Source organism: Entelurus aequoreus, linkage group LG25, assembly GCF_033978785.1.
Source record: "Entelurus aequoreus isolate RoL-2023_Sb linkage group LG25, RoL_Eaeq_v1.1, whole genome shotgun sequence".
Classification (NCBI taxonomy): Eukaryota; Metazoa; Chordata; class Actinopteri; order Syngnathiformes; family Syngnathidae; genus Entelurus; species Entelurus aequoreus.
The window spans coordinates 5,548,297-5,575,997 of NC_084755.1; the positions used below are offsets into that span (position 1 = coordinate 5,548,297).

Sequence of the window (27,701 nt, forward strand, 5' to 3'; positions counted from 1 at the left end):
TTAAGTTTGAAGAGTTTCTTGAAGTGGATCATATTAGTACATTGTTTGATTGCTTTGCTTAATCCATTCCATCATTTAATTCCACATATTGATATACTGAAGGTATTATGTTGTAGGTGCATACAAATGTTTTAAATTGCATTTTTCTCTAAGATTATATTTCTCCTCTTTTTTTTAGAAGAATTGTTGTATATTCTTGGGTAGCAGGTTGTAGTTTGCTTTGTGTATAAGTTTAGCTGTTTGCAAACTCACTATGTCGTGGAATTTCAGTATTTTTGATTCAATAAATAAAGGGTTTGTATGTTCTCTATATCCAACATTATGTATTATTCTAACGGATCTTTTTTGTAACACCGTTAATGAATGAAGTGTACTTTTGTAGTAATTTCCTCATATTTCAAAATAAAATAACATTTATTCCAAATTGACTCGTTTGAATTAAGTGTTTCTTTTATCCCCGCCGTGTTCTTTTTATGTTATTTTAATATCACTCTTTTATGTATGTTTGTTTATATTTAATACAAATAACAAAACAAACAAAAAATATCACTACACAGCGCCGTCGTATATATTGAGCGTAAAGGAAGTGACGTAATCGTTAATCATTACAGTCGACAGTCACGACTAAACCAGTCCGTAGGGAAACAAAAACTCCTCTATAACCGCTCGACAGCCTTTCATTCAACAAACGGCAAAGTGATCGATCAAATGCATCCATTAACAATAATGCCAATTTTAAAAAGTACTTTTTGTGCTGTGCTGCACGTATTGATTTAAGTAAAGTCCCTCGTTTGAAAAAAGAACATATTCCAAATTGACTCGTTTGAATGAAGTTTTTTTTTTTAATCTCCGCCTAGTTCTTTTTACGTTATTGTCATATCACTCTATTATGTATGTTTTTTATTTATTTAATGCAAATAATAAAACAAACAAAAAATATCACCACACAGCGCCGTCGTACAATTTGAGCGTAAAGGAAGTGACGTAAACGTTAATTATTACAGTCGACAGTCACGACTAAACCAGTCCGTAGGGAAACAAGAACTCCTCTATATCCGCTCGATAGCTGTCACGCCAAATTTCTTCCCCCTACAACCCCCCCCCCCCCCCCCCATTTACTTCCGGGGCTTCGTCCAATAAAATTTACAAAGTTGCCGGGGGTCCTTAACCGGCATGCGACTGTCCTGTTTCGCGCCTGTACAAAAAAAAACAATAATCGATTTCTTCAGATTCCAGCAGCTGTCAAAGACTAAGTATCCTTCCAGCGACGGGCAGTCAAAGCCGAAGTGCTATCGATCGCTGTCAATGACGTAAGAGAAAACATGATCACGGAAGTAAATGGGGGGAGGGGGTTTGTAGGGGGAAGACATTTGGCGTGACACAGCCTTTCATTCAACAAACGACAAAGTGATCGATCAAATGCATCCATTAACAATAATGCTAATTTTAAAAAGTACTTTTTCTGTTGTGCTGCACGTATTGATTTAAGTAAAGTCCCTTGTTTGAAAAAATAACGTTTATTCCAAATTGAATCGTTTGAATTATTTTTTTTAAAATCCCCGCCTAGTTATTCTTTATGTTATTTTCATATCACTCTATTATGTGTATTTTTTTTAAAAATTTAATACGGTAACCTCTTTTTATGGGCTTGCCTCTTTGTGATGTTAAGTTCCTGTTATAAGCTGTTATACAGTATATGCCTTCAAAATAAGAGCTCAAGGCATATACTTTCTAACAGCTTCTAACAGAAAGTTAACATCACAAAGAGGCAAGCCCATAAAAATAGGTTACAATACAAGTAATAAAACAAACAAAAATATCACTTCACAGCGCCGTCGTACAATTTGAGCGTAAAGGAAGTGACGTAGCGATTCTGTGCGCATGCGCGTACCGTCTTTCATCTTGAAGCGTGTAGTGACAGTCCAGTCGTCCTACAAGCGCAATGGCGAGCATAATTACCGAAATGTTGACAGAAACCGCAGCGGCTCTTCGCTTTGTGAAGTCGGTCCACCACAGACGGGTGAGCTGGCTGTCTGCATGTGGAGGAAGAGGCCGATACTTGTCTGTGAGTCACAGAAGTATGGCGAGAACAGCTTCAAGTCGATGGGAGCCGAAAGAAAAAGTGCACATCCCAGGACTGGAGAAGGTCACCTATGGAGAAAAGATGCATTACGTCCCTGGGCTCGCTAAACCCATTTACCCGGAGTGGAGCAGGGACTACACCGACCCCCGGCGTTACAAGTCTCCCCCAGACCAGGAGATGCCTTTGTACAAGGAGAAGGAATGTTATTTGTTCCACAAGAGGACCAGCCTGCTGGAAGGTGATGCATCTTATCATTACTTTCTTTTTTTCATGCTACTTTGTTAGTCTAATGTTATGTGTTCAACCAGAGGACCAGCAAGCACCTTACCATTACTTACTGTTTCTCATGCTACTTTGTTAGTCTAAAAGTGTAAAAGGCAGCATGTGTGATGGTATGGGGGTGTATTAGTGGCCAAGACATGGGTAACTTACACATCTGTGAAGGCGCCATTAATGCTGAAAGGTACATACAGCTTTTGGAGCAACATATGTTGCCATCCAGGCAACGTTACCATGGACGCCCCTGCTTATTTCAGCAAGACAACGCCAAGCCACGTGTTACAACAGTGTGGCTTCGTAGTAAAAGAGTGCGGGTACTAGACTGGCCTGCCTGTAGTCCAGACCTGTCTCCCGTTGAAAATGTGTGGTGCATTATGAAGCCTAAAATAGCACAACGGAGACCCCCGGACTGTTGAACAACTTAAAGGCCTACTGAAAGCCACTACTAGCGACCACGCAGTCTGATAGTTTATATATCAATGATGAAATCTTAACATTGCAACACATGCCAATACGGCCGGGTTAACTTATAAAGTGACATTTAAAATTTCCCGGGAAATATCCGGCTGAAACGTCGCGGTATGATGACGTATGCGCGTGACGAAGTCAGTATAACGGAAGTTATGGTACCCCGTAGAATCCTATACAAAAAGCTCTGTTTTCATTTCATAATTCCACAGTATTCTGGACATCTTTTGCAATTTGTTTAATGAACAATGAAGGCTGCAAAGAAGACAGTTGTAGGTGGGATCGGTGTATTAGCAGCGGACTACAGCAACACAACCAGGAGCACTTTGTTGGAGCGCTAGCCGCGTAAGCCACCGACCTCACCTTGACCTCCTACGTCTCCGGGCCGCCAAACGCATCGGGTGAAGTCCTTCGTCCTTCTGCCGATCGCTGGAACGCAGGTGAGCACGGGTGTTGATGAGCAGATGAGGGCTGGCTGGCGTAGGTGGAGAGCTAATGTTTTTAGCATAGCTCTGTGAGGTCCCGTTGCTAAGTTGCTAAGTTAGCTTCAATGGCGTCGTTAGCACAGCATTGTTAACCTTCGCCAGCCTGGAAAGCATTAACCGTGTATTTACATGTCCACGGTTTAATAGTATTGTTGATTTTCTATCTATCCTTCCAGTCAGGGGTTTATTTCTTTTGTTTCTATATGCAGTTAAAGCACGATGCTATCACGTTAGCTCGTAGCTAAAGCATTTCGCCGATGTATTGTCGTGGAGATAAAAGGCACTGAATGTCCATTTCGCGTTCTCGACTCTCATTTTCAAGAGGATATAGTATCCCAGGTGGTTTAAAATACAAATCCGTGATCCACAATAGAAAAAGGAGAGAGTGTGGAATCCAATGAGCCAGCTTGTACCTAAGTTACGGTCAGAGCGAAAAAAGATACGTCCTGCACTGCCTCTCAAGTCCTTCACTGTAACGTTCCTCATCTACGAATCTTTCATCCTCGCTCAAATTAATGGGGTAATCATCACTTTCTCGCTCCAAATCTGTCTCGCTCCATTGTAAACAACGGGGAATTGTGAGGAATACTAGCTCCTGTGACGTCACGCTACTTCCGCTACAGGCAAGGCTTTTTTTTATCAGCGAGCAAAAGTTGCGAACTTTATCGTCGATTTTCTCTACTAAATCCTTTCAGCAAAAATATGGCAATATCGCGAAATGATCAAGTATGACACATAGAATGGATCTGCTATTCCCGTTTAAATAAAAAAAAATCATTTCAGTAGGCCTTTAAAGGCCTACTGAAACCCACTACTACCGACCACGCAGTCTGATAGTTTATATATCAATGATGAAATCTTAACATTATAACACATGCCAATACGGCCGGGTTAACTTATAAAGTGACATTTTAAATTTGCCGCTAAACTTCCGGTTCGAAACGCCTCTGCGGATGACGTATGCGCGTGACGTAGCCCGGCGAACACGGGTATGCCTTCCACATTGAAGCCGATACGAAAACGCTCTGTTTTCATTTCATAATTCCACAGTATTCTGGACATCTGTGTTCGTGAATCTGTTTCAATCATGTTCATTGCATTATGGAGAAGGAAGCCAAGCAAGCAAAGAAGAAAGTTGTCGGTGCGAAATGGACGTATTTTTCGAACGTAGTCAGCCACAACAGTACACAGCCGGCGCTTCTTTGTTTACATTCCCGAAAGATGCAGTCAAGATGGAAGAACTCGGATAACAGAGACTCTAACCAGGAGGACTTTTGATTTGGATACACAGACGCCTGTAGAGAACTGGGACAACACAGACTCTTACCAGGATTACTTTGATTTGGATGACAAAGACGCAGACGTGCTACTGTGAGTATGCAGCTTTGGCTTTTTTTTGCGTATGTACGTAACTTTTTTAAAATATATAAGCTTTATGAACCTTGGGTTAGGTGAACGGTCTTTTGGGCTGAGTGATTGTGTGTGTTGATCATGTGTTTGAATTGTATTGGCGTGTTCTATGGAGCTAGGAGCTAGCAGAGGAGCTAGGAGCTAGCATAACACGTACCGTACCGGACGTGCGCGTCACGTACGTAACTTTTTAAAAATATATAAGCTTTATGAACCTTGGGTTAGGTGAACGGTCTTTTGGGCTGAGTGATTGTGTGTGTTGATCAGGTGTTTGAATTGTATTGGCGTGTTCTATGGAGCTAGGAGCTAGCAGAGGAGCTAGGAGCTAGCATAACAAACACGCAGGTGTTATTATGCAGGATTAATTTGTGGCATATTAAATATAAGCCTGGTTGTGTTGTGGCTAATAGAGTATATATATGTCTTGTGTTTATTTACTGTTGTAGTCATTCCCAGCTGAATATCAGGTACCGTGAGTATGCAGCCTTGGCTGCTAAACATTCGATAACTTGACCGTATGTGCGCGTCACGTACGTAACTTTTTAAAAATATATAAGCTTTATGAACCTTGGGTTAGGTAAACTGTCTTTTGGGCTGAGTGATTGTGTGTGTTGATCAGGTGTTTGAATTGTATTGGCGTGTTCTATGGAGCTAGGAGCTAGCAGAGGAGCTAGGAGCTAGCATAACAAACACGCAGGTGTTTTTATGCAGGATTAATTTGTGGCATATTAAATATAAGCCTGGTTGTGTTGTGGCTAATAGAGTATATATATGTCTTGTGTTTATTTACTGTTGTAGTCATTCCCAGCTGAATATCAGGTCACCCTCGGCTCTCACAGCATCTTCCCTATCTGAATAGCTTCAACTCCCCACTAGTCCTTCACTTGCACTTTACTCATCCACAAATCTTTCATCCTCGCTCAAATTAATGGGGAAATTGTCGCTTTCTCGGTCCGAATCTCTCTCACTTCATGCGGCCATCATTGTAAACAATAGGGAACTTTGCGTATATGTTCAACTGACTACGTCACGCTACTTCCGGTAGGTGCAAGCCTTTTTTTTATCAGATACCAAAAGTTGCAATCTTTATCGTCGTTGTTCTATACTAAATCCTTTCAGCAAAAATATGGCAATATCGCGAAATGATCAAGTATGACACATAGAATAGATCTGCTATCCCCGTTTAAATAAAAAAAATTCATTTCAGTAGGCCTTTAAGCTGTACATCAAGCAAGAATGGGAAAGAATTCCACTTCAAAAATGTGTCTCCTCAGTTCCCAAACCTTTACTGAGTGTTGTTAAAAGGAAAGGCCATGTAACACAGTGGTGAACATGCCCTTTCCCAGCTACTTTGTCACGTGTTGCAGCTATGAAATTCTAAGTTAATTATTATTTGCACAAAAAAAAAAAAGTTTATGAGTTTGAACATCAAATATGTTGTCTTTGTAGCATATTCAACTGAATATGGCTTGAAAAGGATTTGCAAATCATTGTATTCCGTTTATATTTACATCTAACACCATTTCCCAACTCATATGGAAACAGGGTGTGTACGTCATCAGCTCAAAACAATCCACAAATCATTTCACCAACCATACAATGCAGTCTTCCCTATGCATCCTCGTATAATGTCTATGTAATCTTCCCTTAGGTGTTCGTCAGGCTCTGTGGTTGACAAAAAGCAAGGCAATCTCTGGTTTACCACAGGAGCTTCTCTCCCTGGCAGAAAGTCCTGCTAATCAGCTACCCAATCAGGACAGTCGTGTTCAGAACGCCATCAAACATGCCCGATTCTGGGACACAACCCAAGAACGACCAGACAAAGTCAAATACAGGTATGTCAATGTGTGACTATTGGAAAATATACAAATCTACTACATCTGTGATGATTTTTAGAAACAAGAATTTGGTCAACAACTTACAATCTATTTGAAATTTTCTCTTAAATGTTTTCCTGAATTTAAGCTAGGTCAAAACTGTATACAATGACTCTAAGTAGTACCATGGCTTATGATTGCCCCACCTTACGGATGTGTGTGTGTATGTGTGTGTGTATGTATACAATACTTTCTACAACTCTTATTTTTTTGGTGATAGAGTGATTGGAGCACATCCTTGTTGGTCACAAAAGACCTTCATGAATTCTCTGACCACAGAACTTTCCTCTAGACCAGGGGTCACCAACCTTTTTGAAAGCAAGAGCTACTTCTTGGGTAGTGATTAATGCGAAGGGCTACCAGTTTGATACACACTTAAATAAATTGCCAGAAATAGCCAATTTGCTCAATTTACCTTTAACTCTATGTTATTATTAATAATTAATGATATTTACACTTAATTGAACGGTTTAAATGAGGAGAAAACACGAAAAAAATGACAATGAAATTTTGACTCTTTAAAATTCAAAATTCAACCGAAAAAAAGAAGAGAAAAACTAGCTAATTCGAATCTTTTTGAAAAAATAATTTATGGAACATCATTAGTAATTTTTCCTGATTAAGATTAATTTTAGAATTTGGATGACATGTTTTAAATAGGTTAAAATCCAATCTGCACTTTGTTAGAATATATAACAAATTGGACCAAGCTATATTTCTAACAAAGACAAATCGTTATTTCTTCTAGATTTTCCAGAACAAAAATTTTAAAATAAATTCAAAAGACTTTGAAATAAGATTTAAATTTGATTCTACAGATTTTCTAGATTTGCCAGAATAATTTTTTTGAATTTTAATCATGATAAGTTTGAAGAAATATTTCACAAATATTCTTCGTCGAAAAAACAGAAGCTAAAATGAAGAATTAAATTAAAATGCATTTATTATTCTTTACCATAAAAAAAATAAACTTACTTGAACATTGATTAAAATTGTCAGGAAATAAGAGGAAGGAATTTAAAAGGTAAAAAGGTATATGTGATCAAAAATCCTAAAATCATTTTTAAGGTTGTATTTTTTCTCTAAAATTGTCTTTCTGAAAGTTATTAGAAGCAAAGTAAAAAAAATAATGAATTTATTTAAACAAGTGAAGACCAAGTCTTTAAATATTTTCTTGGATTTTCAAATTCTACTTGAGTTTTGTCTCTCTTAGAATTAAAAATGTCGGGCAAAGCGAGACCAGCTTGCTAGTAAATAAATAACATTTAAAAAATAGAGGCAGCTCACTGGTAAGTGCTGCTATTTGAGCTATTTTTAGAACAGGCCCGCGGGCTACTCATCTGGTCCTTACGGGCTACCTGGTGCCCGCGGGCACCGCGTTGGTGACCCCTGCTCTAGAAGGTCTTATCTTTGTCCATGTGATGTCAGATGAAACAAGCGTGTTTTGCATCTTTGAATGATTCTCAAATGTTTTATTTTTGTTTCAGCAAGACACTCCTCTTCAACCTGCTCCATCTTTGTTCCAACCTCCAGTGCACTCATCCGCTGACGAGAAGGAGAATGATTGCTGAGAAGTGCTCGTTAGCAGCATCGTGGACAAGAGGTACACACCAAACTGATCAGCAAATGTCCTCTGGATTGAATTAGAATCAGGTTTACTTAGGGGTGTAACGGTACGTGTATTTGTATTGAACCGCTTCGGTACGGGGGTTCCGGTTCGGTTCGGAGGTGTACCGAACGAGTTTCCACACGGACATATTAAGTAGCGTAACGCACGTTGTGTAAACAATGCACACCGAGGCACAACACACGGCATGCTAGCAGCTAACGGGCTAGGATAGACTGACCATACGTCCTCTTTTCACCGGACATGTCCTCTTTTGCGGAGTTTCTTAAATGCCTCAAATGTCCAGCATTTTGAGTTAGGGTTGCGTGTATTTTCAATGTACGTTCAGGGTTAAGAAGGGGTTAAAAACAAAACAAACAGCAGCATTGGTGAGGGAGGGGCAGAGAGAGAGAGAGAGAGAGAGAGAGAGAGTTATGATAAACGCGCATGCGTCGCCAGGCTCTGCTTTTTATCCATAGATTTATCACATTTAAAGGCCTACTAAAAGCCACTACTAGTGACCACGCAGTCTGATAGTTTATATATCAATGATGAAATTTTAACATTGCAACACATGCCAATACGGCCGGGTTAACTTATAAAGTGACATTTTAAAATTCCCGGGAAATATCCGGCTGAAACATCGCGGTATGATGACGTATGCGTGTGACGAAGTCCGAGTAACGGAAGTTATGGTACCCCGTAGAATCCTATACAAAAAGCTCTGTTTTCATTTCATAATTCCACAGTATTCTGGACATCTTTTGCAATTTTCTTAATGAACAATGAAGGCTGCAAAGAAGACAGTTGTAGGTGGGATCAGTGTATTAGCAGCGGACTACAGCAACACAACCAGGAGGACTTTGTTGGAGCGCTAGCCGCGCTAGCCGGCGACTTCACCTTGACTTCCTACGTCTCCGGGCCGCCAAACGCATCGGGTGAAGTCCTTCGTCCTTCTGCCGATCGCTGGAACGCAGGTGAGCACGGGTGTTGATGAGCAAATGAGGGCTGGCTGGCGTAGGTGGAGAGCTAATGTTTTTAGCATAGCTCTGTGCAGTCTGGTTGCTAAGTTAGTTTCAATGGCGTCGTTAGCACAGCATTGTTAACCTTCGCCAGCCTGGAAAGCATTAACCGTGTATTTACATGTCCACGGTTTAATAGTATTGTTGATTTTCTATTTATCCTTCCAGTCAGGGGTTTATTTCTTTTGTTTCTATATGCAGTTAAAGCACGATGCTATCACGTTAGCTCGTAGCTAAAGCATTTCGCCGATGTATTGTCGTGGAGATAAAAGGCACTGAATGTCCATTTCGCGTTCTCGACTCTCATTTTCAAGAGGATATAGTATCCCAGGTGGTTTAAAATACAAATCCGTGATCCACAATAGAAAAAGGAGAGAGTGTGGAATCCAATGAGCCAGCTTGTACCTAAGTTACGGTCAGAGCGAAAAAAGATACGTCCATCACTGCCTCTCAAGTCATTCACTGTAACGTTCCTCATCCACGAATCTTTCATCCTCGCTCAAATTAATGGGGTAATCGTCACTTTCTCGGTCCGAATCTCTCTCGCTCCATTGTAAACAACGGGGAATTGTGAGGAATACTAGCTCCTGTGACGTCACGCTACTTCCGCTACAGGCAAGGCTTTTTTTTATCAGCGAGCAAAAGTTGCGAACTTTATCGTCAATTTTCTCTACTAAATCCTTTCAGCAAAAATATGGCAATATCGCGAAATGATCAAGTATGACACATAGAATGGATCTGCTATTCCCGTTTAAATAAAAAAAAATAATTTCAGTAGGCCTTTAATGTTTTATTACCTATAGCAGGGGTGTCAAAAGTGTGCCCCGGAGGCCATTTGCGGCCCACAGCTAATGTTTTAAAGGCCCCCGGCACATTCTGAAAACACTATTAAAATAAACAAAAACATAACAAAAGTGAAATAAAAAAGCTTAAAGGTTAAATGTCATTTAGAAAAAGTTGCAATGTTGACTAATAAAACAAAGCTGTTTTTTTGTCTTTCAAACTGTCATTGCTCAAAACATAATATTGAATCAAAATCAATGTTATTATGAATTATTGACCTATCCAAGGTTCCCATTACTTCACATCAAATATTACACTAAGACAAATATTTTTGGTGGAAGATTTTGCAAATTTGGTAAATAAATAACCCCAAAAATGTATATTTTGTTGTTTTCTTACTGTACCGAAAATGAACCGAACCGTGACCTCTAAACCGAGGTACGTACCGAACCCACATTTTTGTGTACCGTTACACCCCTATGTGTACTGCCAAGAGTGCAAACAAGGGCGTTGCCTCCATGCAAGGGTGTGCATGACAAGTGAAAACATTAAATAAAATGTGCAAAAGACTGAACATAAACGCCGTGTGCAATCTTCTGATTGATTGTGCAAAGAAGGGTGATTGTTGTCTCCCAAGGTTGTAAAAGTGCATACAACTTGTGTTCATGAGGAACCTTTACATTCCAATCCTCTAGTAACATACGCCACCTTCCTACTTCCTTTTCTTCTTTCCTGAATTGAATAGTGTTCCTCACTAGAATCATTTACATTATAACTTATCATTGTATCAAATCGGTACTTGGAAAAATTAGGCTGGTGCTTAAACGGTGCCTGGACCGGTCCTTGGAAAATTGAAAACACGCAAATAGAAAACATCAACACAAAAACAATGCTTTTTTAAAAATGTGTATAGAATTTTGTGACATTCAAGTTGAGTTTACAATTATTCAATCATTCAAATTCAAATGAAAACAATTAAAGTAATACACTCAAAAATAGGGAGTACCATCTACAACAAATTCTCATAATTATTTCAGAAAGACAGAACATAAGAGGAAAAAAAACGTGTCAAAAAAACAACTCGCCGCCGTACTCATAATTCTTGGCTTTTGTGAACGCAACCTCACTCGCTGTATCCGTTATTGGTGCACATTGAGGATGTTCTGTCACTGTGTTGTGGCTACTGGCGAATTATCAGCGTGTTCAGCTCAACAAAGTTTTTAAAATGCGCCTCAGCCTCTTGAAGCTACAGTCGGCACGCTACATTATTTACGTGACATTATTTGCACAATATCCTCGCCAGGCACTTGTGGCAGGTGGCTGATAATGCCCCCCCCCCCTCTCCCCCGATATACCGTATTTTTCGGACTATAAGTGGCAGTTTTTTTCACAGTTTGGCCGGGGGTGCGACTTATACTCAGGAGCGACTTATGTGTGAAATGATTAGCACATTAGCGTAAAATATCAAATAATATTATTGATGTCATTCACGTAAGAGACTAGACCGGGGGTCGGCAACCCGCGGCTCTAGAGCCGCATGCGGCTCTTTAGCGCCGCCCTAGTGGCTCTATGGAGATTTTTCAAAAATGTATGAAGAATGGAAAAAGATGATGGGAAAAAAAATCAATTTTTTTGTTTTAGTATGGTTTGTGTAGGAGGACAAACATAACACAAACCTCCCTAAGTGTTATAAATCACACTGTTTATATTAAACATGCTTCACTGATTCGAGTATTTGGCGAGCGCCGTTTTGTCCGACTTATTTTGGCGGTCCTTGAACTCACCGTATAGTTTGTTTACATGTATAACTTTCTCCGACTTTCTAGGATGTGTTTTATGCCACTTTTTCTGTCTCATTTTGTCCACCACACTTTTAACGTTGTGCGTGAATGCACAAAGGTGAGTTTTGTTGATGTTATTGACTTGTGTGGAGTGCTAATCAGACATATTTGGTCACTGCATGACTGCAAGCTAATCGATGCTAACGTGCTATTTAGGCTAGCGATGTGTACATATTGCATCATTATGCCTCATTTGTAGCTATATTTGAGGTCATTTAGTTTCCTTTAAGTCCTCTTAATTACATTTATATTTCATGATACATGTAATATGGCTTTTACTTTTTTGCGGCTCCAGACAGATTTGTTTTTGTATTTTTGGTCCAATATGGCTCTTTCAACATTTTGGGTTGCCGACCCCTGTACTAGACGTATAAGATTTCATGGGATTTAGCGATTAGGAGTGACAGATTGTTTGGTAAACGTATAGCATGTTCTATATGTTCTAGTTATTTGAATGACTCTTACCATAATATGTTACGTTAACATACCAGTTGGTTATTTATGCCTCATATAACGTACACTTATTCAGCCTGTTGTTCACTATTCTTTAGACATTTTAAATTGCCTTTCAAATGTCTATTATATCAAATAAATTTCCCCAAAAATGCGACTTATACTCCAGTGCGACTTATATATGTTTTTTTCCTTCTTTATTATGCATTTTTGGCCGGTGCGACTTACCGTATTTTCCGCACCATAAGCCGCACCTAAAAACCACACATTTTCTCAAAAGCTGACAGTGCGGCTTATAACCCGGTGCGCCTTGCATATGGATTAATATTAATATTTATTTTCATAAAGTTTAGGTCTCGCAACTACGGTAAACAGCCGCCATCTTTTTTCCCCGTAGAAGAGGAAGCACTTCTTCTTCTACGGTAAGCAACCGCCTCCACAGAAGAGGAAGCGCTTCTTCTTCTACTGTAAGCAACCGCCAAGGTGAGCACCCGCCCCCGTAGAAGAAGAAGCGTGCGGATATTACGTTTCATTTGTGTGTTTCTGTAAAGACCACAAAATGTCTCCTACTAAGAGACACGCGTACAAGGTTCCTCTGACTTTTGATATTCCTGTAAAACCGCACTGTGGATACAACGGGAGCACGTACAGTGAATATTCGCACCACATGGAATGAGAAGTCGTCCTTCACTGTGGTTCTAGCTTGCCATGCTAACGGCCAGAAACTTCCACCCACGGTGATATTCAAAAGGAAGACCTTGCCAAAAGAGAACTTTCCAGCCGGCGTCATCATAAAAGCTAACTCGAAGGGATGGATGGATGAAGAAACGATGAGCGAAGAGACCGGGTGACTTTTTTCACGCAGCTCCGTCCCTGTTGATGTACGACTGCATGCGCGTCCACATCACAGATGGTGTCAAAAAACAAGTGAAGCACGCCGAAGAAGAAGAATTCGAGGGATTTGTGGATGAGTAATAACTTCAGAAAGTGAGATTTAAAGGCATACTGAAATGATTTTTTAAAATTTAAACGGGAATAGCAGATCCATTTTATGTGTCATACTTGATCATTTCGCGATATTGCCATATTTTTGCTGAAAGGATTTAGTAGAGAAAATCAACGATAAAGTTCGCAACTTTTGCTCGCTGATAAAAAAAAGCCTTGCCTGTAGTGGAAGTAGCGTGACGTCACAGGAGCTAGTATTCCTCACAATTCCCCGTTGTTTACAATGGAGCGAGAGAGATTCGGAGCGAGAAAGTGATGATTACCCCATTAATTTGAGCGAGGATGAAAGATTCGTGGATGAGGAACGTTACAGTGAAGGACTTGAGAGGCAGTGATGGACGTATCTTTTTTCGCTCTGACCGTAACTTAGGTACAAGCTGGCTCATTGGATTCCACACTCTCTCCTTTTTCTATTGTAGATCACAGATTTGTATTTTAAACCACCTGGGATACTATATCCTCTTGAAAATGAGAGTCGAGAACGCAAAATGGACATTCAGTGCCTTTTATCTCCACGACAATACATCGGCGAAATGCTTTAGCTACGAGCTAACGTGATAGCATCTTGCTTTAACTGCATATAGAAACAAAAGAAATAAACCCCTGACTGGAAGGATAGATAGAAAATCAACAATACTATTAAACCGTGGACATGTAAATACACGGTTAATGCTTTCCAGGCTGGCGAAGGTTAACAATGCTGTGCTAACGACGCCATTGAAGCTAACTTAGCAACGGGACCTCACAGAGCTATGCTAAAAACATTAGCTCTCCACCTACGCCAGCCAGCCCTCATTTGCTCATCAACACCCGTGCTCACCTGCGTTCCAGCGATCGGCAGAAGGACGAAGGACTTCACCCGATGCGTTTGGCGGCCCGGAGACGTAGGAAGTCAAGGTGAGGTCGCCGGCTAGCGCGGCTAGCGCTCCAACAAAGTCCTCCTGGTTGTGTTGCTGTAGTCCGCTGCTAATACACCGATCCCACCTACAACTGTCTTCTTTGCAGCCTTCATTGTTCATTAAACAAATTGCAAAAGATGTCCAGAATACTGTGGAATTATGAAATGAAAACAGAGCTTTTTGTATAGGATTCTACGGGGTACCATAACTTCCGTTACTCGGACTTCGTCACGCGCATACGTCATCATACCGCGATGTTTCAGCCGGATATTTCCCGGGAAGTTTTAAATGTCACTTTATAAGTTAACCCGGCCGTATTGGCATGTGTTGCAATGTTAAGATTTCATCATTGATATATAAACTATCAGACTGCGTGGTCGCTAGTAGTGGCTTTCAGTAGGCCTTTAAATGTTTATTTTGTGTGTTGTGTGACATTAACGTTCGAGCAACGTTGAGTTATTGATGTTGCTATTGCTCGGCACTATTTTGAGTGTTACTATTTTTGTGATTGCACATTTGCACATTACATTTTGGGAGTGAACAGAGTTGTTAGAACGCTGGTTTGTGATATATTATTAAAGTTTGACTGACCTATCTGACTGTTTTTTTGACATTCCATTTAGCGCAGCGTAGGTGCGGCTAATAACACGGGGCGGCTAATAGGTAAACAAAGTTTTGAAATATGCCATTCATTGAAGGTGCGGCTTACAACACGGGGCGGCTTATGTTGCGGAAAATACGGCATACTCCGAAAAATACGGTACCTCCCTGCTTGGCACTCAGCATCAAGGGTTGGAATTGGGGGTTAAATCACCAAAAATGATTCCCAGGCGCGGCACTGCTGCTGCCCACTGCTCCCCTCACCTCCCAGGGGGTGATCAAAGGTGATGGGTCAAATGCAGAGGACAAATTTCACCACACCTAGTGTGTGTGTGACAATCATTTGAACTTAACTTAATGTGGATGCGTGTTTACAGACTTCAAGAGCATTCACGCTTCCCATGGATTTCAGCAGCTGCGCACGTTTGTGTCATAGCGGAATGACAAGAAGGGCGTGAATCTTCTTGTTATCATTAAGTGTCTTTGACTCGTTGTTTCGGTGAGGCGCGGGGCATCTAGCCCGCTAGCAGGTTAGCATGTGGCAAACGTGGACAAAATGATCAGAAAACCAAATGCCACCGCACAAGCGTGGGAATATTTCAGTTCAAACCTTTGAACAAGATGAGACTTTCAACGCCGAGGAGCCAATTTGCGGAATTAGTTTGAACACAACAAACCTGCACGCCCACTTGAAACCCAACCCCCCGACAGTCACACACTTTTGGTGAAGGTTAGTGCAAAGAAAACATCGCAAAATGGTGTGCATCCCACAGAAAGTGTGGTATATATGCATACATACACAAGTAGGCTAATAAAAGATTATCTTACGATACCACAAGTTTTGACATTTTTTCACAGGACTGCATGGGTGCGGTATGACTTCAGCTTGGTAAAGATTTACACCTGTGTCACCATTGCTTCCTGACATTTATGTCTTGTTTTTTTTTTACATTTGTGCGTGCATCAGGTGACGACCTGTTCCAGATTCGGGGTGAAAATAGTTTAGTGTATAACAGCATGGATCCTCTCCCAAGAGTTTCTGGAACACAGGAAGTGTCCGCCACAGCAGATCATACCCTTGAAACCTTCTATCCCGTGTCGCCTACGGTGGACCTGCAGAAAGTGCATGTGTACAAGGAAGACGTGAACTGCACAGGTAAGAAATAATAATAATTAAAGCTGCAAGCAGCGTTGGTCGGGTCCGCATTTTGGCAGGTGCTAGTCCTAGGTGTCCCAATACTTTTGTCCAGTGGTAGTCCTGAGTGAGACCTACATAGAGGTTTTTGTTTCGTGTCTCTACGATATTCGTACTGGGAGTTAGAGGAAGTTGTGTCTGTGTCTTTTTCCTAGGTGTCGCGGCACAGTGCTTGTTTTCTTTGAAGGCGCGTAAAATCACAGCAGCGGAGCAACTTTAGTGCTGCGGGTCTTTGAAGGCTCATAAAATCAAAACGGTAGCACGAATCACAACGCCGTCTTCAACTTTTAATCAGAAGGGTTCAATCTCTCTCCTGTAGCAGTTTGAAGCCGAAACGACAAACGCGCTCTGAGGAGATAATGTTTGATGTTTGGTGACCGGTTGTAACAAAAATTTTGTTTTGAAGGAGGAATAGCAAACTTCCTGTTGATTTTTGCTGAAGGATGTCAATCTATGAAATGTAGGTCTAGGTGAGACCTACATAGAGGTATTTGTTTCATGTCTCTAAGACGTTCCTACCGGAAGTTACAAGCAGTTTTGTCTGAGTTTTCCTCTAAAAAGCAGTTTTGTCTCGGTTTTATTCGCGCAATTTTTGAGCTTTGGGGTTCGTTTTTTTTTAGATCGCAATTTCCAGCAGTCCCGATGTGTGTGAGAATTTTGGTGAGTTTTGAAGTATTTTAAGGGGGTCAAATTACAGCTCAAAGAGGCAAAAATTAGTTTTTTTAGTACAATTTTGTCTTGAAGGGGAAATTGCCAACTTCCTGTTAGTTTTTGCCCGAGGATGTAAAATTATGAAATGTAGGTCTAAGTCTGACCTACATAGAGGTTTTTGTTTCATGTCTCTACGACCTTCCTAGTGGGAGTTACAGGCAGTTTGTTTTTGTTTTTTCCTAGGAGGGCGCAAGAGCGCAATTTAGATTTTTGGTTTTTTTTAATTTTTATTAACTTGCAATTTTCGCAGGTCCTGATGTGTGTGTCAAATTTGGTGAGTTTTGAAGCATGTTAAGTGGGTCAAATTTGCGTTTTTTTGTGGGGTCGGTTTAATAATAATAATAAAATCTTACAATAACAATAGGTTCCTTTGTAACCTGTACAAAGGACTCCCTGTGGGAGTCCTTTATACAGGGTACAGGGCGGACCCTAATAATAATAGATATATATAGTGCTTTTTTTTGAGAATTTTTGTTTCTTCTGACATCACATGGACAAAGATAAGACCGTCTAGAGGAAAGTTCTGTGGTCAGATGAAACAAAAATGGAGCTGTTTGGCCACAATACCCAGCAATATGTTTGGAGGAGAAAAGGTGAGGCCTTTAATCCCAGGAACACCATTCCTACTAGGGATGTCCCGATCCAGGTTTTTGCACTTCCGATCCGATCCTGTTCTGTCTCCCTGTAATGTTTGTCTGCTCTTGAATGGGATTGTGCTAAAAATCTTAATTTCCCCTGGGGGATTATTAAAGTATTTGTGATTCTGATTAAATTGAAGGCAGTTAATATACTATATGGAGCAGTGATCATAAGGAAATACAGTATGATGCATTATGTACACATTTCTATAAAAGATGGTATCGCTGTTGTTAATTGTGAAAACGTTTTGTTTTTCCATTCAGGTTTTGGAGATAAATATATTTTCCCTCACGCCCACACACTTTACTTTTTGGAAAACGAGGATGTTCGCTGTAAACTTCGCCCTGAGCAGTTCAGAGCCAAGATGATCATGTTCCTGTTTGGATCTGCTCTGGCACGTGCACACAAACTGTTAGGGGTGAGTTATCGCTTTATATTTAGAAATAAATAATAGAGATGACCTGATAACACTTTTTCCATGTCTGACAACCCAAACCGCACCATTACAGTTTATCGACCAATTCAATTCCCACCTTATTTTCTCCTTCCTTGTGGTAATACAATCCTTCCTAAAGTACACCTTGAGACAAAAAAAAAATGCAAATGTGCAACAAATATTCTGCAACGTGCAATTGGCTCACCCGATGTCAGCTGGAATAAATGGACGTTCAGTATAATTGTATACAAACCCCGTTTCCATATGAGTTGGGAAATTGTGTTAGATGTAAATATAAACGCAATACAATGATTTGCAAATCCTTTTCAAGCCATATTCAGTTGAATATGCTACAAAGACAACATATTTCATGTTCAAACTCATAAACTTTATTTTTTTTTTGCAAATAATAATTAAGTTAGAATTTCATGGCTGCAACACGTGCCAAAGTAGTTGGGAAAAGGCATGTTCACCACTGTGTTACATGGCCTTTCCTTTTAACAACACTCAGTAAACGATTGGGAACTGAGGAAACTAATTGTTGAAACTTTGAAAGTGGAATTCTTCCCATTCTTGTTTTATGTAGAGCTTCAGTCGTTCAACAGTCCGGGGTCTCCGCTGTCGTATTTTAGGCTTCATAATGCGCCACACATTTTCGATGGGAGACAGGTCTGGACTGCAGGCGGGCCAGGAAAAGTACCCGCACTCTTTTTTTACGAAGCCACGCTGTTGTAACACGTGCTGAATGTGGCTTGGCAGTGTTTCCCACACATTCATTTATTTGTGGCGGCCCGCCACGAAAGAATTACGTCCGCCACAAATAAAAAAAATTAAAATTAAAAAAAACATTTTTTTTTTGTCCTCTCCAGCTTCTCAGGCAAATCATATAGTTGATGTAGATGCCCATATAGGCTAAGATTTACTTTACAAAAGAGAAGTGTAGGATACTTCTCTTGTTGCTTTATTTCTATTTGACTTTATTAAATGTATTTATATTAGAAACACAACATGTGTATATAACAAAGGGTGCAAAGTCTGCAGGCAGTAGGAAACACATGGTTAAGTGTAGGGAGTAAAACTGATGGCAGTCTAAAGTTCAAGATTTTTGGAGCTCTTTGTTCAGTGGATCAGATGTTTGATGAAGCTCTGTGTCTATCTACCACCACAACTGTTTTCTGTTTATTTGTCACTGACTGTGGCAGGACACTTCTGCCTCTGTTTCACTTTATGTTGCTGGTAAATAATATGGTTGTAGTAGTAGGCTAAAGTTAAATTATTTAGTATGCACTAATTAAAGGGGCAGAGCTTTATGAGACATTTTAGCTTTTATATTTTATAAGATATATTTTTTGTAAGAACCACAATTAATAAATATATTTCAGTGAATGACTTATTGTTCAAATCCGTATATAAATATGTACATAAAGTGTTGTAATTATATTGTAAAATGGATGGATGGATGGATGGATGGACGTTTAAAACAAAACTGTTATTATTAATTAGTAAGTATACATTTTTTGAGCCTTTTTAGAGAAAATCATATCATTGTAGTAAATTATGCAAATTACTCAATGATGTCATGGTGACCATGCCCATAGCCACGCCCCCACCACCACAGGTATCTTGGCAGTTTATGGGAAACACTGACATTCATAGACACGTTTCTTAACATTTTGGGTTGGATAGCCTAAAAATGGTGCGGGAATATGAAAGATTGCCTCGTAAGGTTGCAGACTACCGGAACCACCTAAGGTGAGACGTAGACAAAATGGCCTCATACCCACAAGCCTACACCTTCGTTGTACCATAAAATATCTCCATTTTGGTGAGTTTACTGAAGAATTTGTGAAACTGAAACAATACAAAAAGAATAAGTTAAGTTAATAATACTAACAAATACATTCGTAAACGTGTTAGCATATTAGCTAATGCTAACAATGCTAGCAGGTTTACATTAAGATAGCACATATAAATATACACAAAACACTCCTACAGACATCACACATGGGACGGTTTAGTATGTGTGAATTGTTTTAGTTGTATTGTAAAACTGACAGACGTTGCTTGGAGTGATGAAGGACGAACCCATACGAGTAGAAACGCTATGGACGAATAGAAGACGGAACGGCACTTGTAATTCCGGTTGAAAGCACGAAGCACAGGGCATTACTGTAGATGTTCACCTCGTAACACCTGCAGTGAGCAAACCCGTCCAAAAGAGCAAGCCGTAGCACAAACAATAACGTACCTGTCAGTGTCTTTGCTTGTGCCTCACAAATTAGCTGCACCGTTTTATAAGCCGCAAGGTTCAAAGCGCAGTAAAGGAATAGCGCCTTTTAGTCCGGAATTTACGGTACGTTCCGAATCAATGGTTGCTTCTGTAATATGTTTGAGATTTGTGAATGTGAAAGTGGTCTAACTTACTTTTCTTCCCTCTGTCTCTATCGATTTCTCTCTCTTTTTTGTGTGGTCTACACTAAGGCCAAGACTATGTGTGTGTTAGACCATCCTATTACAGTACAGGCAGTGGGGACCAATGGCAGAATCTTCCAGTTCATGGTTTTCCAGCTCAACACTACAGATCTGAGACAAGATGACGGCATCAAGAACCAGGTTTTTACATCACTGTGCAGCTCTGAAAAATAATGGTCTCAGTCTCTAATTGTAAAAATAAAAATGTGCAGTTAAAATATCATCCCCATTTCTAAACTAGTCCCTTAAACTCGTTTATTACATACACTTGTTTGAGCAAAACAAAGTCAATGGTAGATGGAGGTTAAAACCAATCCCGTCACCTCAATTGTTAGCTGACTATTACTAGCATTTATTAACAAGTTGGAATGCATAAAAAAGCAAAACGTGACCAAATTCCAAAGAAAAGTGCAATTCCCCTTGAAAATACAAAGAAATGTAGTTTATTTGCCGGGGATGGAGGTGATAAATATTAACATAGGGGAGCGGCTCCATACTGTGTATGCACATTAGGTGTCCCCTACTTTTCGAAACCTTTCAAAATAAAGGGAACTACAAAAAATGTCAATGTTGGCTTTATTTTAACAGAAAATCTTACAATACAATAAACATATGTTTTCTATTGCACTCATAGAACAATTTAAGAAGGTTAAAATAGAAATTAAAAGGCATTAAACACATTGGGCTTTTCTTTTTGCACTCAAAGAACAATTTAAAATTTCCCATATCACATATAGTCTTCCATAATCAAGTATGAGGTTAGAATAGAATACAAGGCTTTATTGAAATGATATTAAATGCTTCATGATTTATGGGTGCCACTCTGTGCTTTAAGAAAAATACAATTATTAGTAAATACAAAAAAAAGTGTCCCTGTTTAAAGCGTCACTTTTACCGTTCGTTTTGAAGCCCAAATACTTCCATATTGTACTTCACCACCCTCTTTATTAACCAGTAGACTTGCCGTTTTTTTGCCATTTTTCCTCTCCACAATGTTATTGCTAGTATGCACTTTGTGTGTGCGTTTTGACACACTCAACATCATGCGCCTCGACTCTGTAGTCACCGCCACACAGCAGCATAAACAGTATCGGTATTTTTTTATGGTAGTATAGTACTGTTTTCAATTGATTAGCACTGTGTGTGTGTGTGTGTGTGTGTGTGTGTGTGTGTGTGTGGGTGTGTGTGTGTGTGTGTGTGTGTGTGTGTGTGTGTGTGTGTGTGCGCGCGCGCGCGTGCATGCGACATTTCAGTAGTGTGTATGAGTGTTTCAGTAGTATGTGAGTGTGTATGAGAGTGTTTCAGTAGTGTGTATGAGAGTGTTTCAGTAGTATGAGAGTGTTTCAGTAGTGTGTGAGAAAAACATTTCAGTTTTGTGTTATGAGAGTGTTTCAGTAGTGTGTATGAGAGTGTTTCAGTAGTGTATGTGAGAGAAAAACATTTCAGTGTTGTGTTATGAGAGTGTTTCAGTAGTGTGTATGAGAGTGTTTCAGTAGTGTATGTGAGAGAAAAACATTTCAGTGTTGTGTTATGAGAGTGTTTCAGTAGTGTGTATGAGAGTGTTTCAGTAGTATGTGCGAGTGTGTATGAGAGTGTTTCAGTAGTGTGTGTGAGAAAAACATTTCAGTGGTGTGTAGGAGAGTGTTTCAATAGTGTGTATGAGAGAAAAACATTTCAGTGGTGTGTGTGAGAGTCTTTCAGTAGTGTGTGAGAGAAAAACATTTCCGTTGTTATTTGAGACCATTTCAGTAGTGTGTATGAGAGTGTTTCAGTAGTGTGTGAGAGAAAAACATTTCAGTGGTGTGTATGAGAGTGTTTCAGTAGTGTGTGAGAGAAAAACATTTCAGTGGTGTGTATGAGAGTGTTTCAGTAGTGTGTGAGAGAAAAACATTTCAGTGGTGTGTATGAGAGTGTTTCAGTAGTGTGTGTGAGAGAAAACATTTCAGTGGTGTGTATGAGAGTGTTTCAGTAGTGTGAGAGAAAACATTTCAGTGGTATGTATGAGAGTGTTTCAATAGTGTGTATGAGAGAAAAACATTTCAGTGGTGTGTATGAGAGTGTTTCAGTAGTGTGTGTGAGAGAAAAACATTTCAGTTATTTGAGACCATTTCAGGAGTGTGTATGAGAGTGTTTCAGTAGTGTGTATGAGAGTGTTTCAGTAGTGTGCATGAGAGTGTTTCAGTAGTGTTTATGAGAGTGCTTCAGTAGTGTGCGAGAGAAACACATTTCAGTAGTGTGTATGAGTGTTTCAGTAGTGTGTGTGAGAAAAACATTTCAGTGGTGTGTAGGAGAGTGTTTCAATAGTGTGTATGAGAGAAAAACATTTCAGTGGTGTGTATGAGAGTGTTTCAGTAGTGTGTGAGAGAAAAAAATTTCCGTTGTTATTTGAGACCCTTTCAGTAGTGTGTATGAGAGTGTTTCAGTAGTGTGTGAGAGAAAAACATTTCAGTAGTGTGTATGAGAGTGTTTCAGTAGTGTGTGTGAGAGAAAACATTTCAGTGGTGTGTATGAGAGTGTTTCAGTAGTGTGTGTGAGAGAAAAACATTTCAGTTATTTGAGACCATTTCAGGAGTGTGTATGAGAGTGTTTCAGTAGTGTGCATGAGTGTTTCAGTAGTGTGTGTGAGAAAAAAATTTCAGTAGTGTGAATGAGAGTGTTTCAGTAGTGTTTGTGAGAGAAAAACATTTCAGTTATTTGAGACCATTTCAGGAGTGTGTATGAGAGTGTTTCAGTAGTGTGCATGAGTGTTTCAGTAGTGTGTGTGAGAGAAAAACATTTCAGTGGTGTGTATGAGAGTGTTTCAGTAGTGTGAGAGAAAAATATTTCAGTTGTTATTTGAGACCATTTCAGTAGTGTGCATGAGAGTGTTTCAGTAGTATGTGCGAGTGTGTATGAGAGTGTTTCAGTAGTGTGTATGAGTGTTTCAGTAGTGTGTGTGGGAGAGAAAACATTTCAGTGGTGTGTAGGAGAGTGTTTCAATAGTGTGTATGAGAGAAAAACATTTCAGTGGTGTGTATGAGAGTGTTTCAGTAGTGTGTGAGAGAAAAACATTTCCATTGTTATTTGAGACCATTTCAGTAGTGTGTATGAGAGTGTTTCAGTAGTGTGCGAGAGAAAAACATTTCAGTGGTGTGTATGAGAGTGTTTCAGTAGAGGTGAGAGAAAAACATTTCAGTAGTGTGTATGAGAATGTTTCAGTAGTGTGTGAGAGAAAAACATTTCAGTAGTGTGTATGAGAGTGTTTCAGTAGTGTGTATGAGAGTGTTTCAGTAGTGTGTGTGAGAGAAAAACATTTCAGTTGTTATTTGAGAGCATTTCAGTCGTGTGTGTAAGAGGTCATTCTGAATAATGTCCCTAACGGCCCCTCATAATGTACTGTGTAAAATACATTGGAAAGTTGGCGCCCTCTAGGCATCTGTGTAAATGTTGCAAACAGTCCCTTTAACATGAGCCACAAATATTTGATTCCCTGTCACTATTTTAAGTTTGGCCCCTTAAAAATACATCAACTGCCCACAAGAGAAAGAGAGAAGTTTTGCAGAATAAAGTTTTAACTGAAATGTGATTGAGTGAAATACATCTTGGATCACATAAGCACACACACACACACACACACACACACGCACACACGCACACACACACACACACACTCACACACCTCAATGATGTCATTGTGGAAAGTAGTCCTAATTAAAACTTGAAACCCATGACAGTGCACATGCAGCCTAAGTCATTATTGTTCCTATCTGGCTATTTTGTAAACATATTGTTGTGTACACAGCCTCAATATGTCTGATTTATAAACACATTTACTGCACATTTCTTTCTGGACGCCTGTAGCCTTTTCCATTTATGGGATGTACCACTCAAAAGTCACGGCATTATCTAATATATTTTAATAGTTGATGCAAGGACTGAATGTTTATCATTCATTATTTTGTTGTAGGTTTGGCTGGATGAAGATGTAGAGCTCTACGATTTTGCAAAAGTCCGACCACTCATCAAAAAGAAAGAAGTGAAGGTACAGTATCAGACTTGCAGATATTTACTAAGTACCTCGTGGGACTAAAATAGAGTTTTAGATTTAGTGGGTGAGGAATAGGCCAAGTTAGGGAGCTACTATTATCAAACCCAAAGAACTAAAAGGCCTATTTTATTTATTGTATCTGGCTATTTATAGCAAATGTGTATACTATTTTATTCATATTTTGTAAAAAATAAATACAAAATTACAATCTTCAATCGCGAAGTGCTTGTACTAATATATGAAAATTAAAAAAAAGGAAATACAGAACTAAAATATTGCAAAGTATAGAATGAGCAATAAAGCACATGAAAAGTGCAAAATTGAGCAGGCAAACAATATTGATCTTAGCTTATAACAGCAAGAATTACACTACTTTAAACTACTAGTGTCAGGTTCAAACACTGATGACATCTATTAAACAAGACAAGAAGCAAGGAATTAAACAGACAGAATTCAATTTAGCTCAATTGAGGAGAAACACGTAGACACTGTACCCTTGTATAGTGTCGTCCCACGCTCTGACGAAAGATTGTACGCCTCCTCTTTTTCTTGGACTCTCTCTGATTACACGGCAACAGCTGTTTCTAAGGGAGTGGGGTCGTAAACAGCCATCGCCTTTGGTTACAAAACAGTTCAAAGAAAAGGTTTTAAAACAGTTCAAAGGAAAGGTGCCTGGAGCGGGCTCAGGCCCTGCCTCCTCTCCGCTTTGTAGATCTCGGGTCAAGACAAAATCTTCCTGTGGATTACAATAGAAGATTGTGTCGCTTCCCATCGTACACAGTGGAGTTTTACAAGCCTTCTGCTTGTAAAACAGCTTTTGTCCTCTCGCAGGGCGAGCTGAACTCAATGTAACACAAAGTTTTGTGATAACTTAGATACAATTATTCTGACAACTAGACGTACAAATACTAAAGTAACTACAAAATGAATACAAAAAGTATGACAGTAATATAAAGTTCTAATACTGTGAGATGATTGTTCTAAAAGAGGGAGACACATCTTCCATGTGTTGAAAGGCAATATTTATGGTGCCTTCCTTTTGTACTGGCAAGTCAGAATTTGTGAGTGGTGAGTCAGTTCTACTGTAACGTGTCCTAGTCTGAGAGTCAGCTGGTCCTCACCATCCCAGTGTTGGGTGGCTGCACTCAATGTAAACCATGTATGAATATATGTTGTCACACTAAATATACAAAGTATTGTCTTATAAATGTTCATGTTACTGTTGTGTAAATAAAACCATTTTCATGAGGCGAGCACAAGAACTTTCGTACATTTGGCCATCTTGATTTCCGACCCCTTAGGTCAGGGGTGTCCAAATTTTTTCCACTGAGGGCCGCATTCTGAAAAATCAAAGCAAGCGGGGGCCATTTTGATATTTTTTATTTTAAAAACCAATACAATATATGTATAAAAAATATACATTTAGGCCTCCACTCAGGCTGGATCCCGGGGACCCCAAAGGGTTTTGGTCAAAAAAGTATTAAAAATGTGTCATTATTCAGTATTATTATTTTTATTATTATTATTCGAGTTTTAAATCTCTTGATCAACATTAGGTCTATCTGTCACTATAACGGTTTTAAAGATTTAAGTTGTATGCTCTCGTTGTCAAAGAAAACCCTGTTTTTTTATGGAAAAAATACAAAATATGCAATATTTTCACACAATAAAATTTTTAAGTGGAATATTTCAGATTATATAATAATTGGAGCCTTAAAAAGGTCAATAACTCATAACATTGATTTTAATTCATTATTATTTTTTGAGCAATGACACTTAAAAACAAATCACACTAAAATTATTGGGGATCCAAATAATTAGTGTTAAAAAATAAATTCAAATATTTTTTTTTACGGTTTACTTTTAACACAATAATCTCGAGATCAACTTCAGATCTATCCGTCAATTATACGTTTTATTGTTGTTTATGTTTTTCGTTTGTTCGTTTTAGGCCCTTCTTTATAAAAAAACTGCTCAGTTTTTTGTATGGCAAACACAAAATATGCAACATTTTCCCCAAAAATATCTCAGATGTGACGTAATTGGAGCCATTGAATAGGTCAATAATTCATAATGACATTGATTTTGATTCATTATTATTTTTTAAAGGAAGAAACAGCCTGCATGGCAGCTTTGTGTTATTAGAGTAAACATTGCGACTTTTTCTTGTCACATTTCACCTGTTTGCTCTTTTATAGCACTTATCATGTTTTGAATTTTTTTCAATCATAATTTTACTGTCTATCTGTGTTGGCCCTGCGATGAGGTGGCGACTTGTCCAGGGTGTACCCCGCCTTCCGCCCGATTGTAGCTGAGATAGGCTCCAGCGACCCCGAAGGGAATAAGCAGTAGAAAATGGATGGAATTTTAAAATGTGCCGTGGGGCCGTTACAAAATGACCTGCGCCCGGGCCACACTTTGGACACCCCTGCCTTAGGTGGAACGTTCATAACTCAGCTGTGACGTCATTCTCAGTTCCGACTTCCAGCTTCTGAGGTTAATGGAATGCAGCTTGGTATGTGTGCTCATACTTGTACTCCTTTTCCCCCCCACATTACATGACTTTCACCTGCTCCAGTTGCGGTTTTCCTTTTCTTTTTGACCTTTTTGGGTCACAAAGTAAAGATTTAAAGTACCAATTATTCTCTGCATTTGACCCATCACCCTTGATCACCCCCTGGGAGGTGAGGGGAGCAGTGAGCAGCAGCGGTGGCCACGCCCAGGACTTATTTTTGGTGATTTAACCCCCAATTCCAAGCCTTGATGCTGAGTGCCGAGCAGGGAGGTAACGGCTCCCATTTTTATAGTCTTTGGTGTGACTCAGTTGAACTCACAACCTACCGAACTCAGGGCGGACACTCTAACCACTAGGCAGGTATGGTCACTACCGTATTTTCCGGACTATAAGGCGCACTTAATCCTTTCATTTTCCCAAAAGTCGACAGTGCGCCTTTTAACCCGGTGCGCCTAATGTAAGGAATAATTTTGGTTGTGCTTATGTAATCGCCCTGAGAAGGGAGATGTTTGAGTATACAGATACGAGGACACAACTTTGTTCTGCTCACGTCTGTATTGACTGCCAACAAAATCAAACACCAAACATGTACAAGTACACAGTATTGCAACAAACATAAAATGCACTCCAGTATTATCATACGGATTTTACATTCAAATAATCGAGTAGGTTTTCCTGTTCTTTGCACTAATAGACTTTACCTTAGTGTAACAGTATTTGAAGATGTCTCAACAAGTAAATACAAAGGTTCACCCAATGGGTGAGGGCCGACATCCGGGCAACTGAGCTACATACGGGTTCTTCGAGCCATAGCAACCAGACTGGCGTTGAAAACAAACCGTTGCCATTACTCTTTAACCTGTCGACCTACGCTGGTTAAACCCGTCATTCTGCC

General features: G+C 39.5%; 1 protein-coding gene across 1 annotated transcript in view; it reads left to right on the forward strand.

Annotated features, from left to right (window-relative positions):
* Positions 1-1,864: 1,864 nt before the first annotated feature.
* Positions 1,865-27,701, forward strand: part of mrpl37 (mitochondrial ribosomal protein L37) — a 30,091-nt gene continuing 4,254 nt past the window's right edge. The window contains exons 1-7 of the mRNA XM_062036390.1: positions 1,865-2,321; positions 6,377-6,560; positions 8,090-8,205; positions 15,779-15,967; positions 17,620-17,774; positions 20,274-20,405; positions 24,211-24,285. Of these exons, the coding sequence (XP_061892374.1) occupies positions 1,943-2,321; positions 6,377-6,560; positions 8,090-8,205; positions 15,779-15,967; positions 17,620-17,774; positions 20,274-20,405; positions 24,211-24,285 (1,230 nt within the window). The 5' untranslated portion in view covers positions 1,865-1,942. The remainder of the gene's footprint in view (positions 2,322-6,376; positions 6,561-8,089; positions 8,206-15,778; positions 15,968-17,619; positions 17,775-20,273; positions 20,406-24,210; positions 24,286-27,701) is intronic.